The sequence below is a fragment of the Scyliorhinus canicula genome, chromosome 19 (assembly GCF_902713615.1).
Source record: "Scyliorhinus canicula chromosome 19, sScyCan1.1, whole genome shotgun sequence".
In the NCBI taxonomy this organism is placed as follows: Eukaryota; Metazoa; Chordata; class Chondrichthyes; order Carcharhiniformes; family Scyliorhinidae; genus Scyliorhinus; species Scyliorhinus canicula.
This window is the reverse complement of record NC_052164.1, coordinates 94,104,235-94,124,952: the sequence shown is the minus strand read 5'-3', so window position 1 is coordinate 94,124,952 and position 20,718 is coordinate 94,104,235. Positions and strand designations below refer to the sequence as shown.

The 20,718-nt window shown below is 47.7% G+C and overlaps 1 protein-coding gene across 2 annotated transcripts in view; it reads left to right on the top strand.

The window, feature by feature from the left end:
* The window catches only part of sidt2 (SID1 transmembrane family, member 2), a 112,591-nt gene that overhangs the window by 19,890 nt on the left and 71,983 nt on the right, over nt 1–20,718 (top strand). For both annotated transcript variants that reach the window (XM_038778620.1, XM_038778619.1), the window contains exons 3-4: nt 13,099–13,263; nt 17,735–17,780. In XM_038778620.1, coding sequence (XP_038634548.1) covers nt 13,099–13,263; nt 17,735–17,780 — 211 coding nt within the window. The remainder of the gene's footprint in view (nt 1–13,098; nt 13,264–17,734; nt 17,781–20,718) is intronic.

Here is a 20,718-nt window from a genome sequence, read left to right as displayed (position 1 = left end):
CGGGCCACCCGCTCATGATGACCCAGCGACGCGGGTTCAATTCCCGTACCAGCTTACCCGAACAGGCGCCGGAACTAGGGGCGACTAGTGGCTTTTCACAGTAACTTCACACTTGTGACAATGAAAGATTATTATTATGATGATAGCCCGCGTACCCGCACAGACCAGGAGCAATTCCGCTCCGGCAGCAGACCGTACCCTCCCAAATGGAGCACCCTGCCCAACATTTATGCAATTGTGTGTTTGTTTATGTGCTAATTTAGAAGAACAATCCTAGTTTTTTAAACAAGGGTTGTTTCGAGTTACTAATTGGGCTCACAAATAACCCCAAATAGACGATCCACAAAAAAAAAAACCACTTGGAGAGAATTAAATGAGGCTAAAGTAGATAAATCACCTCTGCCCGGGTTTTGTGCAACAGTTTGATGAGTGTGAAGAGGCTGTGAGAACCAGTGATTGGGTTGAATTTCTTGCTGCAGATTATTGGAAATTGGATCACAGGTAGGTTATTTTCGGCATGCAAACCTGTTGTTTTTCTTTTATTATTAATTTCCAGGGATATGTTCACGAACAAGAATAGCATAATAATAATAATGATCTGTATTGTCACAAGTAGGCTGACATTAACACTGCAATGAAGTTACTGTGAAAAGCACCTCGTCGCCACACTCCGGCGCCTGTTCGGGTACACAGAGGGGGAATTCAGAATGTCCAATTCACCTAACAGCACGTCTTTCGGGACTTGTGGGAGGAAACCGGAGCTGCCGGAGGAAACCCACGCAGACACGGGGAGAACATGCAAACTCCACACAGACAGTGACCCAAATCAGGAATCGAACCTGGGACCCTGGCGCTGTGAATGTCGGGCAGCACGGTAGCACAAGTGATTAGCACTGTGGCTTCACAGCGGCAGGGCCCCAGGTTCGATTCTGGCTTGGGTCACTGTCTGTACAGAGTCTGCACGTTCTCCCCGTGTCTGCGTGGGTTTCCTCCGGGTGCTCCGGTTTCCTCCCACAGTCCAAAGATGTGCAGGTTAGGTGGATTGGCCATGATAAATTGCCCTTAGTGACCAAAAAAGGTCAGGAGGGGTTAGTGGGTTACCAGGATAGGGTGGGTGAGGGCTTAAATGGGTCGGTGCAGACTCGATGGGCCGAATGGCCTCCTTCTGCACTGTATGTTCTATGTGAAGCAACAGTGTTACCCACTGTGCTACCATTATTGCCCATCCCTACTTGCCCATGACAAGATGGCGGTCAGCCACCTTCTCGAGCTGTTACAGACCGTGTCGTTACCATTCACTCTGGTGTTGGGGAGGGAGTTCAAAGATTTTGATCCGGTGATGGTGAAGGAACGGCTGACATGAGCCAAGTCTGGATGATGTGTGGCTTGGAAAAGAACTTGGAGCTGATGGTGTTTCCCAGCAGCCGCTTCCCTTGTCATTCTGGGTGGTGGAAGCTGCTGGTTTAAGATGCTCTGACGAAGAAGCTCAGACAAATCGCTGCAGTGCAATCTACACATGTAGCGCTGGCGCTCTGGGCAGGCAAGGTGTTCCAAACGTGGAGTGAGCAGGTGTTTAAGCCAATGGATGAGGTGTTGGTCACACAATCTGCTTTGTTGCAGTTTGTCTGCTTTTATCTGGGGTTAGGATTAAATTGACACTAATCTCTGGGGGAAGTTTCTTAGTGTGCGCTCCTCGGATGAAGCCTCACCCACTGGGAAGAAATATGGGGAATGTAGGAATTTCTGACCAATGGGTTCTCGGTAGGGAAGGCTGCCTGCATGAAACACGGACTCATAAATCAGCCCCCACACTGAACATGGTAGATGATGCTGACTGCCACCAGTCTCTAACTCTTCCTCAACTACTTTGTTCCACCACTTTCTTCAGAAATCACTTAAAAACCTGTTTATTCAACCGTAACTGTGCCCCGCCCTTTAAACCTTCCCGGTCTCTCCTGCCATCCTCTCATACTCTTCGTGATTAGGTATGTCACACACAATTTACAGTGCAGAAGGGTGCCATTCGGCCCATCGAGTCTGCACCGGCTCTTGGAAAGAGCACTCCACCCAAGGTCAACACCTCCACCCTATCCCCACAACCTAAGGGCAATTTTGGACACTAAGGGCAATTTAGCCTGGCCAATCCACCTGTAATGTTCTATGTTCTATAGTGTAAGGGTTTCACAGGACGGTGCAACATCGTGGGCCGAAGGGCCTGTACTGCGCTGTAATGTTCTAACCTGCACATCTTTGGACTGTGGGAGGAAACCGGAGCACCCGGCGGAAACCCACGCACACACGGGGAGGATGTGCTGACTCCGCACAGGCAGTGACCCAAGCCGGAATCGAACCTGGGACCCTGGCGCTGTGAAGCGTTTGTGCTATCCACAATGCTACCGTGCTACCTTTGTGTGAAAGAGCCACTGCGCAGTGTGAGAAACCCTCATTCCCAAACCAGGTTAACAGATTCCCAGGATCACCGATTCACAGGGACGCAATTGGTCAAATCCATGCACATCACTTTTGGGGATTTTTACTGTCTTTTAGGTTCGTAATGAAGTCCACTCTTCTGTGAAAACTGCGAACTTGCCTATTTCTTGGTGAGGAGTTATTTGTGAGTGTAGCAGTACCACTCACCATATTCTCAGCAGAATCCAATAACCGGGAAATTCATTGGTGCCTATTTCTCAGGTGTGAGACAAATACCTAAACATCCAATATGGCGAATAACACTTGTATAAGATTCTGCACGAGACGTGCACCACCCACCATATTGACAAAGGCAGGAAAAGAGGGGTCCATTGTCCATGCCCCAAAACCTTTGCAAATAAGGGTCCAAAAATCTGTTTGGAGTTCCCTTTCCACAATTTTTCTGCCTTAACTCCATTGACCAGAGCAGTGTACGTCTTCACTAGGGGATCGCCACCATAGAATTACACTTCTTAGAAAACGCTTATCAGGATGTGGAGTTGATGGTGCAGCAGCCCTTCTTCATCTCTCTATGCCCGCTGGAGTGGAGGAAACCAGTGACAGCTCCTGATCATCCAGCCATCCTTTCTCGATTGCCCCTCCCCCATCTGGCCTGTTTCCCTCCCCCAAACTCTCCTGGATCCATCCACGCTCCATTATCCCAGCCAGAAAATTAACTCTTTAAGTGTTGACCTTCCTCAATGTGGACTTCAAGTACCTGCTCCTGGTGGTTTGAACCTATGTCATGTTCATAGAATCATAGAATTTACAGTGCAGAAAGAGGCCATTCGGCCCATCGAGTCTGCATCGGCCCTTGGAAAGTGCACCCTACCTAAGCCCACGCCCCCACCATATCCGCGTAACCCCCACCCAACCTTTTCAGACACTGGGGCAATTTATCATGGCCAATCCACCTAACCTGCACACCTTTGGACTGTGGGTCCAGAGCACCTGGAGGAAACCCATACAGACACGGGGAGAAAGTGCAAACTCCGCACAGACAGTGACCCGAGCCGGGAATCGAACCCGGGTCCCTGGCGTTGTGAAGCAACTGTGCTAACCACTGTGCTACCCCCCCCCCCCCCCCCCCCCCCCCCCCGTGTTGGCTAGCTGTCACTTTTCAAAAGGTGCGTAAACTCTCAGTCATGACAGTTAAGTGGGGCAACCTCAAGTGTGATCCACAAGTGAGTCCATGCATTTTGCAGAACCTGCCAAACCACTCCCCACAGTGTTCGAGCAGGAGTGCCTTTAACACTAAAATATGTTGTTTTTTTGTGGCTGAGAGATGTGTTCTGTTGGGCAAGACATGGACGGATGGCAGAATGCAGACTTCTCCTCGAATTCTGAACTCCTTGAGTTTCCTTCACGTGTACTTGCATTCACATAGCGCCTTTAACATAGAATCAATGTCCCAGGGTGCTTCACAGGGGCATTGTGGACAGAATCTGACGCCATATTAGGACAGTTGACAAAAAAACCTGGTTAAAAAAGCTCTGGATTGCTACTTATCTTGTTCAATATTTGCGCAGACAGCTCCTGCTATATTCCCGACCCACAAAGTAATACGGCAAAGTCTGTGTATAACTGGGTTAATCGCATTCATGCCAGAAGTTGACCTGTAGTTGACCACGTCTATCCAGACAAAGACATCATTGAACCAGGCTTGTGTGACCAGAAATAAAAGGGAACGTAACTTCTAAACAATCCTGACAACTCCTGAGTGTCACAAGTCTACTAGTTAGTGAAACCCTGAGCAGCCTGGATATAGTGAACTGAACACAGGAAATGCTGTCAACACTCTGCAGGTCAGACAGCGTCTGTGTAGAGAGAAAAACAGAGTTTAGTCTTTTCAGGTCAATGTCCTTTCCTGACAACCCGATCCTAACAACGTGGCCGGTAGTTGCTATTCTGTTAATGTTTAACAACGTTTGAACTTAGCAGCCAGGCGTCGGATTATTTTTACAGCCCCAGTCCTCTCTGCTTGAGAACAGAACATCATTTACTCAGGTGGAGAGGCTGAGCTGGACTCAGTGTTGGTAAAATTGATTGCACAGGTTTTTCAAACAGAGCTCGCAAGATACTTGGCAGTTCCTGAGGGGCCCCTTCGGCCCTTCGGATTTCTGTGTTGACTGACGGAGGCAGTTTCAGCTGCTCCACTGTCATCATTCATTTTGAGGTCCCCCCGACGCACGGTAGCGTCTTGAGGGCCCCTCAAAGAGGAGAGGGATGAGCTGAGAAAAGTTCAGATGAAAAACTGCACATAACTGCACCGGGGGGCGGAGGGGAATTTAAATGACATAACATCTGAAATTAAAAAACTGGTCTCAGTGAGACTATGGGTGGTAACGAAGATCCATCTGGGTCACTAGTGTCCTCCAGGGAAGGGAATTTACCATCCTTACTAGGCCCAGCTCACATGTGACTCCGGGTCAACCGCAGTGTGTTCGACACTTAGCTGCCCCTCTGAATGCCAAGCAAGGCATTATTCAAGGTGTCAGCTAACCATCACCTTCTGAAGGGCAAAGAGGGATGGGCAATAATTGCCAGCAACGCCCGTATCTTGTGAATGAATTAAAACAATGTATAGAGAGAGAGAGGGAGGATTTATTTTTTTGGTAGATTTTTAGAGGAAGGTGGCACAGCAGCAAAGACAAAGGGTTCAGGGAAAGAGTTAGCAATTGAAAATCTGGGCCTCGAATTGCGGAGGCCAACATGAGGGGTTTGCGCAATGGGCCTCAGGCGGAGTGGAGGAGGGTGTGGGCTGTAATGCATGGGAAGAAGATCTTTTGGATAAAAGGTGGCGAGAGTGCGGATGGAGTTGAGGAGCCAGGACGACTGAGTTGACGTCACTGAATGGGAAGCAACGCAGCTGGGTGAACATTACAACAATAAGTGGTGGGGAGGAGGTCTTGATGAATTCTACCAATTGAGACAGCGTTCCACTTTTTTTGCCTGCCTTGTCTGATAAATCTCCTGTGAAGAGCCTCGAGACGTTTGACTACATTGAAGAAGTTGCATAAATGAATGTTGTTGCCTTGTTCCAGCGGCGAATTTCCATTGTATCTCTGCGGAGGTCTCCCTGTAAGTCGAGTCAGCGACCAAAACAAGGAAGCAGTCTTATCACTGAGAGAAGTGGGTGGGATTTGCCAGCCATCTTGCTGATGGGATCGTCGAACCCCGCCGAAACTGACCCCCTCGTGACGGTTCCCCCAGCGGCGAGGCGGGCAAGCCACACAGAATCCCACAGACTCCGGTTGAGACTGGAAGATATGACCATCAGCCAATGGCTCGCTGCGGACAGCTGGCGGGGGAGGGGGGGGGGGGGGGGGTGGAAAATCCCAGCCATTGTTAACTCACCCAATCCACAAATCTGATGGAGCTCAGGGACCTCCTCGGATACTTTCATTGACCCCAAGTGTCCTGCGAGCCATGTTTGAAAATTTTGCAACATTGACTCCAGTTGAGCCTCTATATCTGACGAAATGTGCTTATTTCCCTTTCCTTTTATTCCTCTGTTTGAGGAATAAAAGGAAATGGAATAAAAGTGGCACTTTTTTATTGTACTTTGAAGTGTATGGGCGCCATGTCAGAGATATGGCCCTCAGTCTTTTCCGAAACCCATTCAGTTGCTGGTTCTGCTGGCGCAGTATGCTTCTGGTTTATAAATAACCGGTGTAAAAGCCGCTGACCACTGCCTCACAAAGTGGGCTTTTACAGTCCTGACAGTAGAATCCAGTGTGAATGAGCACGCAAACATCTTCGGCAACTTCCACAAAGAATAGATCCTGAGCAGTCTAAATGTCAACCTCGCGCATAGTGCTTAACCCTATTCAAAATGCTTCTGCAATGAGTCACTTGGCGAGGTCACCCCATAGACCGGCTGAGTTTTTGCCGCGTTTTCTGTTTTTATTTCATGTTACGACCCGCTGGGCGAGTGCGCCGTCAATTCCAGCCCCACTTGACCCGGAGTCACAACACAATTGAAAATTAACGAATAATTCTTAGAAAAACACCAAATGTCTTTGGCTGCCCAATAATTACAGTCACCAGGTTTGTAAATTTAAACAATTAGATTTTATTAACAGTAACTATAATTCAATAGGCAAGCAAATACAACTGTTTAACTATTGTCTAATTCCTAGCTCCTCCCCACCTTTAACTCACCCCACCCTCTGAACACACACAGACAGACAAACACAGAGGGGAAAGAAGGGTGTCAAAGAAAGTAATCCGAAAAGTAAGAAGGATCAAAGGCTCTGTTTCAGATGGATGTCTCCCGGTACACGTTTCTTCAGTCTCTGCCTTCATTTGGGCGAGATCTTTGCTTTCAATCTGTAATGGTTATCACTGTGGATTCATCAGGCAGCAAGGGAGCATTGTGGATAGCACAATCGCTTCACAGCTCCAGGGTCCCAGGTTCGATTCCCGGCTTGGGTCACTGTCTGTGCGGAGTCTGCACATCCTCCCTGTGAGTGCGTGGGTTTCCTCCGGGTGCTCCGGTTTCCTCCCACAGTCCAAAGATGTGCAGGTTAGGTGGATTGGCCATGATAAATTGCCCTTAGTGTCCAAAATTGCCCTTAGTGTTGGGTGGGGTTACTGGGTTATGGGGATAGGGTGGAGTTGTTGACCTTGGGTAGGGTGCTCTTTCCAAGAGCCGGTGCAGACTTGATGGGCTGAATGGCCTCCTTCTGCACTGTAAATTCTATGATTCTATGATCAGGATCTTAAGACTTCTCTGCAGATTCAGAAACCAACAGGCACAAAACATTTTTGGAGAAAGAGAGAGAGAGAGAGAGCAACTCACAGCTTCTTGTCTTGGTGTCCAGGAGAGTTCTGATTGACTCCTGGGTCCTCTGAAAAGATCCAACCTGACTGAAGCCAATCGTGGTCTATTGCCGGGCAGAATAGGGCTGTGGGCTAATCCTTTGGCCACCAGCCAACCAATCAAACCAAATCCCTCCGATTTCTCGGGTGCCATAAAGTCTGAGTTCTTGCGTTCAGAATCTATATTTTCATAGCAAAGTGTACTATTTTGCAACTTTTGAGTTCCTCACTTGCTCTGCTCGACTGAAAGGTATATGTCAATTAAAAATCCATGGATTAAAAATGATAATGACAAAGTAAAGCAATGGGAAATAAGGCAATCAAGAGGAAGGATCCTTACATCTGCATAATATTCTATTCCTCTATTACAGGGGTGTCAAACTCAAATACACCGTGGGCCAAAATTTAAAAATCGGGACAAGTCGAGCGCCGGACTGGTTCAATGTTTTTTTGCAAAACTTATTGAAATGAACTTATTGAACCTGGAACTAATAAAGCTTAGGTTATTGCCTATAAAAACAACATTAAATATTAAATAAATAAATAAATTAGTTGCATTTATTTATTATTGCTTTATCTGGAGCTTTTCCAGAGTAATTTCTAATGAAAACATTTTTCCACAGGCCAAGACTTTGTGATTCACACTATACCTGAATAAACTCGGCACCAGCCATATCATACGCCATAGGCGCTTCAATTGCTGGGGCCAGCTTTAATAGTAATTAGATATTATTAGGGCAGCACAGTGGCCTAGTGGTTAGCACAGCCGCCTCACGGTGCTGAGGTCCCAGGTTCGATCCCGGCTCTGGGTCACTGTCCGTGTGTAGTTTGCACGTTCTCCCCGTGTCTGCGTGGGTTTCGCCCCCACAACCCAAAAATGTGCAGAGTAGGTGGATTGGCCACGCTAAATTGCTCCTTAATTGGAAAAAATAATTGGCTAATCTAAATTTTAAAAAAAAGTAATTAGATATTATCTCGCGGGCCAAAGATAATTCCACCGCGGGCCGGATTTGGCCCGCGGGCCTTGAGTTTGACATATATGCTCTATTACAATCCCAGACCAGACCCCAATAGTGGCTGGGACACGACTGAAACCCGAATATTTTAGTTTATTTTGTAAGACTGCGGAAAGTATACTTCGCTCCAGGAGTGATGCAGGAAAAAAATCGGGATTTGGTATTTTAAAACAAAAAATGTATTATTAACATAGCATTAAAACCTTTAACTTCACACCCAAAAATAACTTACAATTACCCCTTAAACAATACACTAAATACAATACCCTTAATTACTATCTCTATTCCCAATTAAACAGCAAGAAAAAAAACATACAGCTCTCCTTATGTCCCAATGACACAGAGACTTGTTTTCCAGAACAGATTTGTCTCCCTTTTGAACCCCTGCAGGTTCTGGCTGGATGTCTTCAAAAATACTTTTCGACTGGTTTGATTCAGCTTCCCGCTTGCCCTCAGACAAGTTTGCACTGCTTTAAATACTATTAATCTTAATTTAACGAGCTTACTGTGGGAGCAAAAGGTCTTACTTGCGGACTCAGTGTTAGTCAGATCAGAACACAACTCCAAAGCGTTCTCAAAAAATATCTGACTACCTTAACTACAGCCAGTTATGCCATCATCTCCCCAAGCTGAAAATAAATCAACTCCCCAAGTTGAAAACACATTAACTCCGCAGGGGCTCCCCTAGTCAATCAACAGCGCATTAGTCCAGGCTTTCAACACTGCTCAGTTTCATCTCTGGTTCCTAAAAGCTTTCTGGAATTGCAAAACAAGATTATTTTTAAAAACGTGACTACTGCAGTCAAATACACTCGAACCCAACTTTTAACCCTTAAATTGTCACATGTTCATAACCCAATGTATCTAAAATCCTGCATTAGTCACACCTCTCTCCATTAGGTGGTTACCTAGCTTCCCCTTAATGCATCTACGCCGTTCTTCTCAATTACCACTTGTAGTTGTAAGTGTCGCATTTTAAATCGCTCTCTCTGGGTAAAGGAGATTTTCTTGAACTCCCTTTTGGATTTATTAGTGACTTTTGTGAGGGCCACGAAGAATCCAGCACGTGTTGAAGGATAGAAAGAAATAAAATTTATTTACAATAACATATATACATATATATATATATATACACACAACAGCAGCAGCAACTCCCTTGCTGCTCACTCCTCTCTAGCTGGTTCCATACTGGCCAGCATTATTTATGCAGGGAATCTGCTAATGATTTCTCTGCCCCCCCCCCCCCCTCATTGGGGAAGCTCATACTCCCTAAGGATTGTGGGATTGCCATTAGTCCACAACCAGTGGTAAGCAGGCAGGTTATAACATCCCTCCACCCCAAAGTCCAAGGAATCCACTGAAGACCCTGGCGAAGGAGGGCGTCGGACTTGTTTTGCCGCAGGCCGGACACCATTTGCACGAGGCACTGGATCGGGCAGCGTGTAACGACACGGAGAACGGTGCTATTGTGATGAACGGCGTAACGGTTGTACATCCAAGGCCCGAGGACTCCTCCTCTGAGGCGTCCTGTGTCTTCATCTCGGAGTCGGAGTCTGCTGCCTACGTCATCTCGGCGTCTCTATCTCCACGCGGTTCTGCAACGACCTGCGCAGGCTTTGAGTGCGGCACCAGAGGAAGATTGTGAGGAATACTCTGCTCTGTGTCTGGTCTCTGTGGCTGTAGAAGTGAGCTCCTGGAGCGGGGAATCTTTGGAAGAAATGGTCTTCCTGACCGAACGTAGTCTACATGTTTCCGCTGGAGAAGACCCTGGGCTTGCACCTGGTAAGAGATACGTCTAGTCCGACGCCCTCCTTCGCCAGAGTCTTCGGGTGAAAGATGACTCCAGGGACCCACTGGGCACCACCAGCAAAATTTCTAACCAACACTGGGTCACCGGGCGCAAACTGCCGAATCGGCCAATGCCGAAAAAAACCATGTCCTTGCCGGTATTGTGTGCGGTGTACTTTGCACCAATGTCCGGGAAAACCATGCTAAGGCAGTGCGAAGTCTCCGGCCCATTAGGAGTTCCGCGGGAGCTACCCCAGTCACCGCATGTGGAGTGATCCTGTAGGAAAACAAAAAACAAGCCAGTCTCGTGTCCATCGACCCGGAAGACTGCTTCTTTAGGCCCCGTGTGAATGTCTGCACTGAGCGCTCAGCCAACCCATTGGAAGCCGGGTGGTATGGAGCGGTGCGGATATGGCATATGCCGTTCATCTTCATGAACGTCGCAAACTCCACACTTGTGAACAGAGTGCCGTTGTCCGTGACCAACACCTCGGGGAGGCCATGCGTACTGAAAGACAAACGCATCTTCTCGATTGTTGCGCAGGACGTTGTGCCTACCATCTTATGCACCTCTAACCATTTAGACTGGGCATCGATTAATAGCAGGAACATAGATCCTTGAAAAGGTCCGGCGAATCCGCATGCAAGCGCGCCTAAGGCCGCCCTGGCCATTCCCAGTGATGTAGGAGCGCGGCCGGCGGAAGCTTCTGATGCTTCTGGCAAATGGAGCAGTTTTGGGCCACCTTCTCAATGCCGGGGTCGAGGCCTGGCCACCAGACATAACTCCGGGCCAACATTTTAATTTTGGCCACAACCGGATGCCCATTGTGCAAGTCCCTTAGTATCAGCTCCTGTCCATTTTCCGGGACAATCACACGTGTCCGCCACAAGAGGATACCGTCTTCCACGCTAAATTCTGACAGGTTGGAGGAAAATGCCCGCAACTCGCCTGGGAGCTGTCTATGCTGCCCTCCATACAGGACTATGTGCCGAACCTTTGACAGGACTGGCTCCGTCTGGGTCCACTCACAGATCTGTGATGCCGTGACAGGCAAGGAGTCCATAAAATTTAAGTTTGCAACCACCTCATCGGTCGTGGGGGTCGACATGGGGCCAGTCGATAAAGACAATCGGCTCAGTGCGTCGGCATTCCCTATCTGGGTTCCTGGTTTGTGCTCCAGAGAATACTCGTAGGCAGCGAGCAGCAAAGCCCAGCGCTGGATCCGTGCGGAAGCAATGGGCGGTATTGGCTTATCCTCTCGGAAAAGTCCCAGGAGAGGCTTATGATCAGTCACGATAGTGAAGTGGCGACCATATACATACTGGTGGAAGCGTTTCACTGCAAAGACCACCGCCAGGCCCTCCTTCTCGATCTGCGCGTACTTTTCCGCTGCACTCAATGTGAGGGAGATGAAAGCTATCTGCCGCTCGGCCCCGTTCTCCATCTTGTGGGACAGGACGGCCCCAATACCGTACGGGGATGCATCACACGTGATGAGCAAAGGCTTTCCAGGATTATAGTGGGTTAGTAACCCAAATTATGACAATTGTTGTTTTACCCGCAGGAAAGCGGTTTCCTGCGGCTGACCCCAAACCCAGGTGTGATTCTTCTTTAGCAGAAGGTGCAACGGGGCCAGCGTAGTTGCCAGATTGGGGAGGAACTTCCGGTAATAGTTTACGAGGCCGAGAAAAGAACGAAGATGTGAAGTGTCAGTCGGGGCGGGGGCCTGTTGAATTGCGCACATCTTCTCTGCGATGGGGTGCAAACCTTCGCGGTAACCCAGGTAGACTACTTCCTTCGCCTGAAAGACGCACTTTGTACAACGTAAATGGACTCTAGCCTCTGAAAAGCGTCTAAGGACAACCTCCAAATTTTCCAAATGTTCCTGCTCTAACGTCCCTGTAATCAAAATGGCGTCTAAGTGGACAGCGACACGCGGTAAACCTCTCAAGATGCCCTCCATGACGCGTTGAAAAATAGCACAGGCAGCGGACAGCCCAAAGGCCAACCGTGTATATTCATACAGGCCCCGGTGTGTATTTATAGTTATATATGGCCGGGAGGCAGGGTCCAGCTCCAACTGTAGGTAGGCGTGACTCATATCTACTTTCATGAACGAGAGCCCGCCTGCAAGCTTCGTGCAGACATCCTCTACTCAAGCAGCTTAGACAGCTATCCACTTAAACCCTCGTCTCCAGTTTTGTGAGGTTCATGAAGAATCCAGCATGAGTTGAAGGACAAAGAAATAGCATTTATTTACAATAACATATAAATATATATATATATACAACAGCAGCAACAACTCCCTTGCTGTTCACTCCTCTCTTGCTGGTTCCATACTGGCCAGCTTTATTTATGCAGGGAATATGCTAATGGTTTCTCCACACCCCTCCCCATTGGGGAAGCTCATAGTCTCTAAGAATTGTGGGATTGCCATTAGTCCCCAGCCAGTGGTAAGCAGGCAGGTTATAACAGTGACTATTTTATATCCATTGCCCAGAGTTACGCTCTTCCCCCACAAGTGAAAATGTTTTTTCTACACCTACACTACCAAAACTCTTCATAATCTTAAATATCTCTATTGGATGTTCCTCAGCCTCCTTCTTTCTAATGAACAATGTTCCAGGCAGTTCTGTCAACAGAGAGTTAGAATTGTTGGTACATTCCTGGGCCAGTCAGGGGTGATCAGAAATTAGCCACTACTCCCTCTCTCCTGATTGCTTTCCTTCAACTCTGCTGGGAACTGTTTCTGGGTGAGTTCAGGGTTGGGCTTAGTGATGATGGTTCCCGCAATCCAATAGTTTGCAGGCATTCACTGTGTGGTCCCACACGTGAAGAGTGGCTGCTTGGGTGAGATAGCAGAACATGCCCAATGCTTGTTGAAATGTCCAGGAAAGGTGAAAATGATCCAAGGTTTCCAGTTTGTTGGTTGATGAGTAGACGCTCGCAGATATTACTGCGCAGTCAAAGCCCAAAATAACCTCCCTCTTTCTCCTATAGTTACCAGAGGAAATACATCTATCAGGATGTGAGTCGTACACTTTGTCAACCGGAGATAAAGAGTGAGTCGCAGATGCAATACTTCTATGTGGACGTTTCGACGTTGTCCGAAAAGAACGCTTCAGTACAACTCTATGTGAAACGCATAGAGCATTTCGTCCTGAGGTAGGTGAAATGACACTGAGATACGTTAGGCTCCTTCCTTCTCACTGGGCTCTGCTTCCACAAGTAAGATTTCGATGCTCTTTCACTAGCAGTTTCTTAGCATATGGATGGTCTCCATTATGAAAACAGGTCTGGTTGTTGCGAATCGACCTTTGAATGTTACTCCTCTCCATTAAATACTGCAAGTTTTATCCCTATCCAACTATCACTATACACTGTCACTGGTCTTGTTTCGCAGTGGATAGTGTCCCTGACTCTGATCTGGAATGTCTGCGTTCGAGTCCCACCCCAGGTCTTGATGGCCAAGGAAGGTGGGTTCATAACGCGGCCAAACAGGTTTGAGCGTGTCAACTTGCAAATTCTTCTTAACACACCAATGGCTGGCGTTAAGAGGGGGAGGACTTCTGGACGGACTCCTTGTACGCTTGAAGCGGAGCGGCGCCCCTCCAACTATAAACCCCTGGCAACAGACGAGTGACCTGTTTCAGGAATCGCCAGCTAAGGAAATGGCCGAAATCTGTCAATTTAATTGCGTAATTTGTTTAAACTAATATATTACATCGAGTCAGGGTTAGAGATAGCGGTTGGTTACTTGACTCAGGTGGGAGAGACAGAGGAGGCCCATGGGAAGATGGATGAAGGGGAACATGGAAGGAAAAAGAGAAGAGGGGAGGGAGAGGGTTGGAAGAAGATCGAGGAGAGTGGTAAGAATTGTAGTGAGGGGTAGAGGAGAGGGGGAGACACAAGCGGGGAGGGGCATGATGAAAAGGAGATGAGGGAGGACTGGAAATGACAGTGAAGAAGAAAAGGGAGAGAGGTGAGTATGGGGAAGAGAGAGCATCACAAGGAAATAATTGGGAGCAAGGAGGCAATGAAGGTGAGACCAGGATGAATGAGAGGAAGAGGGAAGAGAATGTGTGGATGAGGTGAGGGAAATAGGCAGTGCTGATGGAGGATCCTTAAATGGTATTGCAATCGGTGTGCAGATGGTTCCCCAGGGAGGTAATTTTCTACACATGACTGGAGTCTACAAGACAGCCATTTTCTCCTCCATTAGTGCCTAAAACATTCTTGGCCTTTACTCTGAGTGTAACATCTGTCCTTATAAGATTAATATCTAACTACTAAATTGTTCGTGGGAGCAAGGAAATACATCAGAGCTCCACTCTCTGATTCACAATGCCTCCATTGTCTAAAGAATGGGTTAAATGAAGAGGAATGACCTCATCAGTAAAATAAGATGGAATTGGTTGAATGTCTTTTTCGTTTGAACTTATCTCATGATGCTTAAGGTTATCACTTATTTGCAAAAGAAAATCTTCTCCTTCTAATCAGAAAATAATAACTTGTGTTTTGAACAGCAAATGCATGTGGTGACATGGAGCTGAAACACGTCTGGGAAAACGTCAGGAGCTTAGCTCTGACATGACATTCCTGATTCACTGCTTCGCCCTCTCACCGACCTGTTCAGATGGAGAGACAATGGCGTAGAATCCCTACAGTGCAGAAGGAGGCCATTCAGCCCATCAAGTCTGCACCGACCCTCTGAAAGTGGACCCATGTCCACTCCCCTGTTCACATTCTTGGACACTAAGGGCCAATTTAGCATGGCCAACCCAGCTAACCTGCACACCTTTGGACTGTGGGAGTAAACCAGAGCACCCGGAGGAAACTCACGCAGACATGGAGAGAAAGTGCAAACTCCACATAGACAGTCGCCCGAGGCCGGAATTGAACCCGGCTCCCTGGCGCTGTGAGGTGGCAGTGCTAACCACTGTGCCACCGTGCCGCCCATAACAATGAGGTCACTGGGCTTGTAATCCATAAGTCTGGGATTGGAGGATATGGGTTCAAATCGCACCTTGGCAGCTGGGACATTTAAAACGCAGTTTTAAATGTTAAATTGATATTAAATTTATGTCTTGCAAATCTAAAATTGAAATAGCCTCAGTAATAGCAACTATAAAACTATCATCGATTATTGTTAAACCCATCTGGTTCACTAATGCTCTTTAGTGTAATGTAATGGGTTCATGGGATAACTGTGGTCATGTGTGATATAGACCGTGATGTAACATTGACCTCAGCAGTCACCTGCTGGACTCTCAGGAAAGAGGATGGAACATTCCTGTACCTACTCTATAACCTAACTTAAATATAGTGTTAACTGTTGAGAAAGCAGTTTGAAATAAGTGCCAGAATATAACTACAGTCTCTCTCGATAAGATAGGCCACACCTGCCTGGAACCACACCGCAGGTATGTGGAACACGGTAGCCATAGTGATGACAGTTAGTGTAATTGATGAGACCGTGGGAAGAACGTGGCAGAAAACCTGGTGGAAGGAAGAATCTATACATCTGCCAAAGAAGGAGGCAAACAGGGGAGAGTTAACGGTGTCCGTGCCTGGCGAGTGGCCCCTGCCCCGCCTCTTCAAAGGTCTAGAGCAGGGGTGGGCAAACTTTTCCGTGCAAGGGCCACATTCAGAAATTCACAATTTTAAAGGGCCGCATAGTATATTAAGTAAAATAATTACTTCACCCGGTTATGACTCTGGGCACCTCATATAGAACATAGAACAGTACAGCACAGAACAGGCCCTTCGGCCCTCGATGTTGTGCCGAGCAATGATCACTGTACTCAAGTCAACGTATCCACCCTATACCAGTAAGTAACCCAACAGCCTCCCCCATAATGACTTGATCTTGCGGCCCGCGGGCCGTAGTTTGCCCACCCCTGCTTTAGATCAAGCGGATCAATGAGCAATGCAGGCCCAACTCAGAGAGCTAAATCGGGCTATAGTCCGTCACAACACCAAGGCTCTAGATTACCCCATTAACTTAGGGTGGGGGGCAGGGAAATGGCCCCACCCACTCAAAAGCATGCTAAAACAGGGGAAAGGGTGGGAGACCATTTTGAGATGGGTATATTGTGGTGCAAAGAAAGAACACCAAGATTTCCCAGCAGGGGGCGCAGGATGGTTCCAGTGCAGGAAGACTGGACATTTCAAACGCTACTGTAAATCCAACTATTTTAATAGATGAAAAAGAGAATATTTATGAAATGCTTTCCATCTAAGAAATTGGAAATCATGACTGACAAATTATAACATTTCTAGGAGAAGCAAATGGTCTTAATGAAGACTATTGGTCAGTTACAATGCTAATTGAAGACCAACTTTAAGATTGACACTGGAGTTCATGTTAACACATTCGCTGATCATCTGGACTGACTTCCGCCAATATCCCTTCATCCATCAGATATTAAAGTGCAAAGTCCGGGTGACGCAAGCCTGCCAATCAAAGACAGGTTAATTGCCCCTCTTCGTTACAAGGGACCACAGATAATAAATTCTCTTTATGTTGTTCACAATCAAAGCACATCCTTATTGAGTGGACACGTTGGCATACCATTGGGAATTCTGGGAAAAATTGGGTGATGACCCACATTTGAAATGAAAATCGCTTATTGTCACGAGTAGGCTTCAATGAAGTTACTGTGAAAAGCCCCTAGTCGCCACATTCCGGCGCCTGTCCGGGGAGGCTGGTACAGGAATCGAACCGTGCTGCTGGCCTGCTTTGTCTGCTTTAAAAGCCAGCGGTTTAGCTGAGTGAGCTAAACCAGCCCCTGTCTAAACCATTTAGACATCTTAATGCCTTTCATGGAAGAATTTCCAAACCTTTATGTGGAACCAGTGGGCTTTCAGGCCACAGCAGCTGAGGAGGCTCATTCACTGAGCAGCGATATCCTTTCCATCACAGAGAGACACAATCCACTCCCCCCCCCCCCTCCCCGGTGGATATTGAGGTTGTGGATCTCTGAGTTCTGAAACAAGGCAAGGCCTGAGGATGTAGATCCCAGAAGCCACTGCAGCAGACAGTGACCATCGGCAAGAAGACCTTTTGGACCAGGGTTGGCTCTGTCCTGAGCAAGGTAATAAGGACAAGGCCACTGAAACACCAGGCGACCAATAGGAGATGAAGTCCTTGAGGTTTGCACCGTATTCAAATCTACAGCCAAAACATATGAAGTCCCTGTTGTTCGTTTTTGAGGCCAGCTGCTGTCACTGTGACAGTGCAGCATTCAGAACATTATTGCAGTCGACCTACTAATGCAATGCCTTGTATATCACTGGTTAATCTTGAATAGTTGTCCAGGGAGTACAGGCTTGAGTCCGTAGAAGATCACACTACCAGAGAGTTAGCAGCACATGTGAGGTAGTGGTGCTAACCACTGTGCCACTTTGCTTGTTTTGTATACTCATGGCATGGTTGCTGTCTTATGGTATGTGTGGCCTATCGTCCCTCGAGAGAGACTGCAGTCTTACTCTGGCACGAACTTCAAACTGGTTTATTAATCCTAGGCCCAGTTGGCAGCAAGAGCTTTGAATCATCCATTTTGTTAGAACAGTGCTGGAGGCTCTGGAGTTTAATTATGTGCTAATAATTTTACACTTTTTATTGATATCACAGAACTGCAGAACCATTCCGATTCAACGCAACACCATCTCAACCTCAGGTAAGGGTTGACACTTAAAATTGCTGTTCAGCCTAAGAAGGTTTCTTTTGTGCATGGAGGAACCGTCATCTTTTCAGCTTGTTTCCACATCAAGTGAAAAGGATAGAAGAAAATTGTGAGGGGGATTTGGGTATTCATTCACAGAGGTGGGACTGAACAGACTATTTTGCCCAGATTTCATCAGATAGGGGCTGGTTTAGCACACTGGGCTAAATCACTGACTTTTAAAGCAGACCAAGGCAGGCCAGCAGCCAGCCTCCCCGAACAGGCACCGGAAAGTGGCGACTAGGGGCTTTTCACAGTAACTTCATTGAAGCCTACTCGTGACAACAAGCGATTTTCATTCATTTCATTTAAATTCATTCAGTTACATGTCAAGATAGATCAACGAGGTTGGCGCCAACAGACTTAGGTGCCTTGTGTCATGTGAGAGTACCTTTAAGAAATGGGTGTTTATAAATGGGTGTGTATATAAATATCTGTAGTAAGAGTACCTTTAAGAAATGGGTGTTTATTACTGCAATGATGTCAGAGAGTGGGTGGAGCTGGGTCATCTGTCAGCTTTTTACTTGCGTTTTTGAGCAGGCTGCAGGGTTTGTTTTAGTTTCATTTTCAATGTTGGAGCTGAAGCCAGACCAAGCAGGTGTACTACTGGTCTCTCTCTGCCATCAAAAGACTATATCTTGATCATTTGGTGAAGTCAGAATTATAAATGTCCTTAGCGTGAATGTGAACCTAATGTGCTTCTGGTGAAAGGTATTTTAAGTCTTATGGATGTTAAAAGGAAAGCTTAAGGATTACTTAGTGTTGTAGTCTTTGGGGGTTGTCTTTGAATTGATGGTTGCTAAGATGTTCACTGTATGCTTTAAAAAGGTTAACTTGAGTTCATAGAATAAACATTGTTTTGCTTCAAAAAATACTTTTCCATTTCTGCTGTACCACACCTGTAGAGTGGGCCGTGCTCCCCATTCCACAATCTATTAAAAGTTGTGGGTCAGATGAACTCTATGAAACACTTTGGGGTTCTTTAAACCCTGGCCCACACTTGGATTGTTGGAACTTTCCCTAGTCCCCTCCCAAAGGTTTTGATGCCTCTTGCTGGGGGTGGGTTCCAGGCCCAAGTGGCTGTGACTCACATAGACCATCGATAATGAGCACTGATTAACAAGTGCCACGCCACCCTGAGCTAGTGCGCAGTCAATGCCACCCTGGGCTAGGGCGCAATCAATGCCACCCTGGGCTAGGGCGCAGTCAATGCCACCCTGGGCTAGTGCAAAGTCAATGCCACCCTGGGCTAGTGCACAGGCAATGCCACCCCGGGCTAGTGCGCAGGCAATGCCACCCTGGGCTAGTGCACAGTCAATGCCACCCTGGGCTAGTGCGCAGGCAATGCCACCCCGGGCTAGTGCGCAGGCAATGCCACCCCGGGCTAGTGCGCAGGCAATGCCACCCTGGGCTAGTGCGCAGGCAATGCCACCCCGGGCTAGTGCGCAGGCAATGCCACCCCGGGCTAGTGCGCAGGCAATGCCACTCTGGGCTAGTGCACAGTCAATGCCACCCTGGGCTAGTGCGCAGGCAATGCCACCCTGGGCTAGTGCGCAGGCAATGCCACCCCGGGCTAGTGCGCAGGCAATGCCACCCCAGGCTAGTGCACAGTCAATGCCACCCTGGGCTAGTGCACAGTCAATGCCACCCCGGGCTAGTGCGCAGGCAATGCCACCCCGGGCTAGTGCACAGTCAATGCCACCCTGGGCTAGTGCGCAGGCAATGCCACCCCGGGCTAGTGCGCAGGCAATGCCACCCCGGGCTAGTGCGCAGGCAATGCCACCCCGGGCTAGTGCGCAGGCAATGCCACCCCGGGCTAGTGCGCAGGCAATGCCACCCCGGGCTAGTGCGCAGGCAATGCCACTCTGGGGTAGTGCACAGTCAATGCCACCCTGGGCTAGTGCGCAGGCAATGCCACCCTGGGCTAGTGCACAGTCAATTCTAGCCCCCACTTGACCTGGAATTGCGGCACATTTTATTTAAAATGCCTGAGGTATCCTTGGTTGAGCCCAATAAACTGCAATCACCAGGTTGGCAACTTTAAAACACAAGTAACCATTTATTATGTACAGTATCATAATTGAACGGGCAGAAAATGTCACTGACTATCTAATACCCTTTTCCCAACCCCCTCTTCCTAACTCGCCCCACTCTCTACACACACACACTAACAAACAGCACAGAGGGGAAAGTGTGGTGGAAAGGGAAATAAAATATAAATAAAATAAGGATCTTTGATGCACTGGGATGACTTCCAGTCAATGTCTTTCTGGAGTTCAGGCTTTCGTTTTGGTACTTCTTCCTTCCAGGCTTGAGATGGTTTTCTCTGGCAGGGTTGTCTACTTTCACTGCAGACTCAGCATCACTTCAGGTTCACAGCAAAGGATGCAGCAGGCACTCACTGCTTTCAGAACAATAGATCAATTCTTTGATTTCAGCAAGCAGGAGACAGCGAGAGTGTTCCTTTCACTGTCAAGGTCTAAACACCTTTGCTGAGTTCTCTCTGAAGGCGTCGCGCAGAAACCAATCACTGACCGTTGTCAGGCAGAACATTGTCCCTTGCCAACCTACTTGCTGCCAGTTAACAAATTGAACCATCCCCCTCCAAAGCTGGTTTCTAAGATCCACTCGGTGCCGAGGGGTCTGGTCCCTCCTTTCCAAAATACAAAACCTGGGAACACAGTGTCCTGACAAGCAGGCTGTTTCAACTTTGAACCTTTTATTCTCCTCCTTTTTCACAATTTTTCTCCCGAATTTACACCCACCAACAACAAGCAATAACCAACAACAAATATCTCAAACCCCATAACAATAACAACGATCCCATCCTCCCATCATGCCCCAGACATCAGCCCGCACGTTAACATAAACAAATGACAAAAAAGGAATCAGG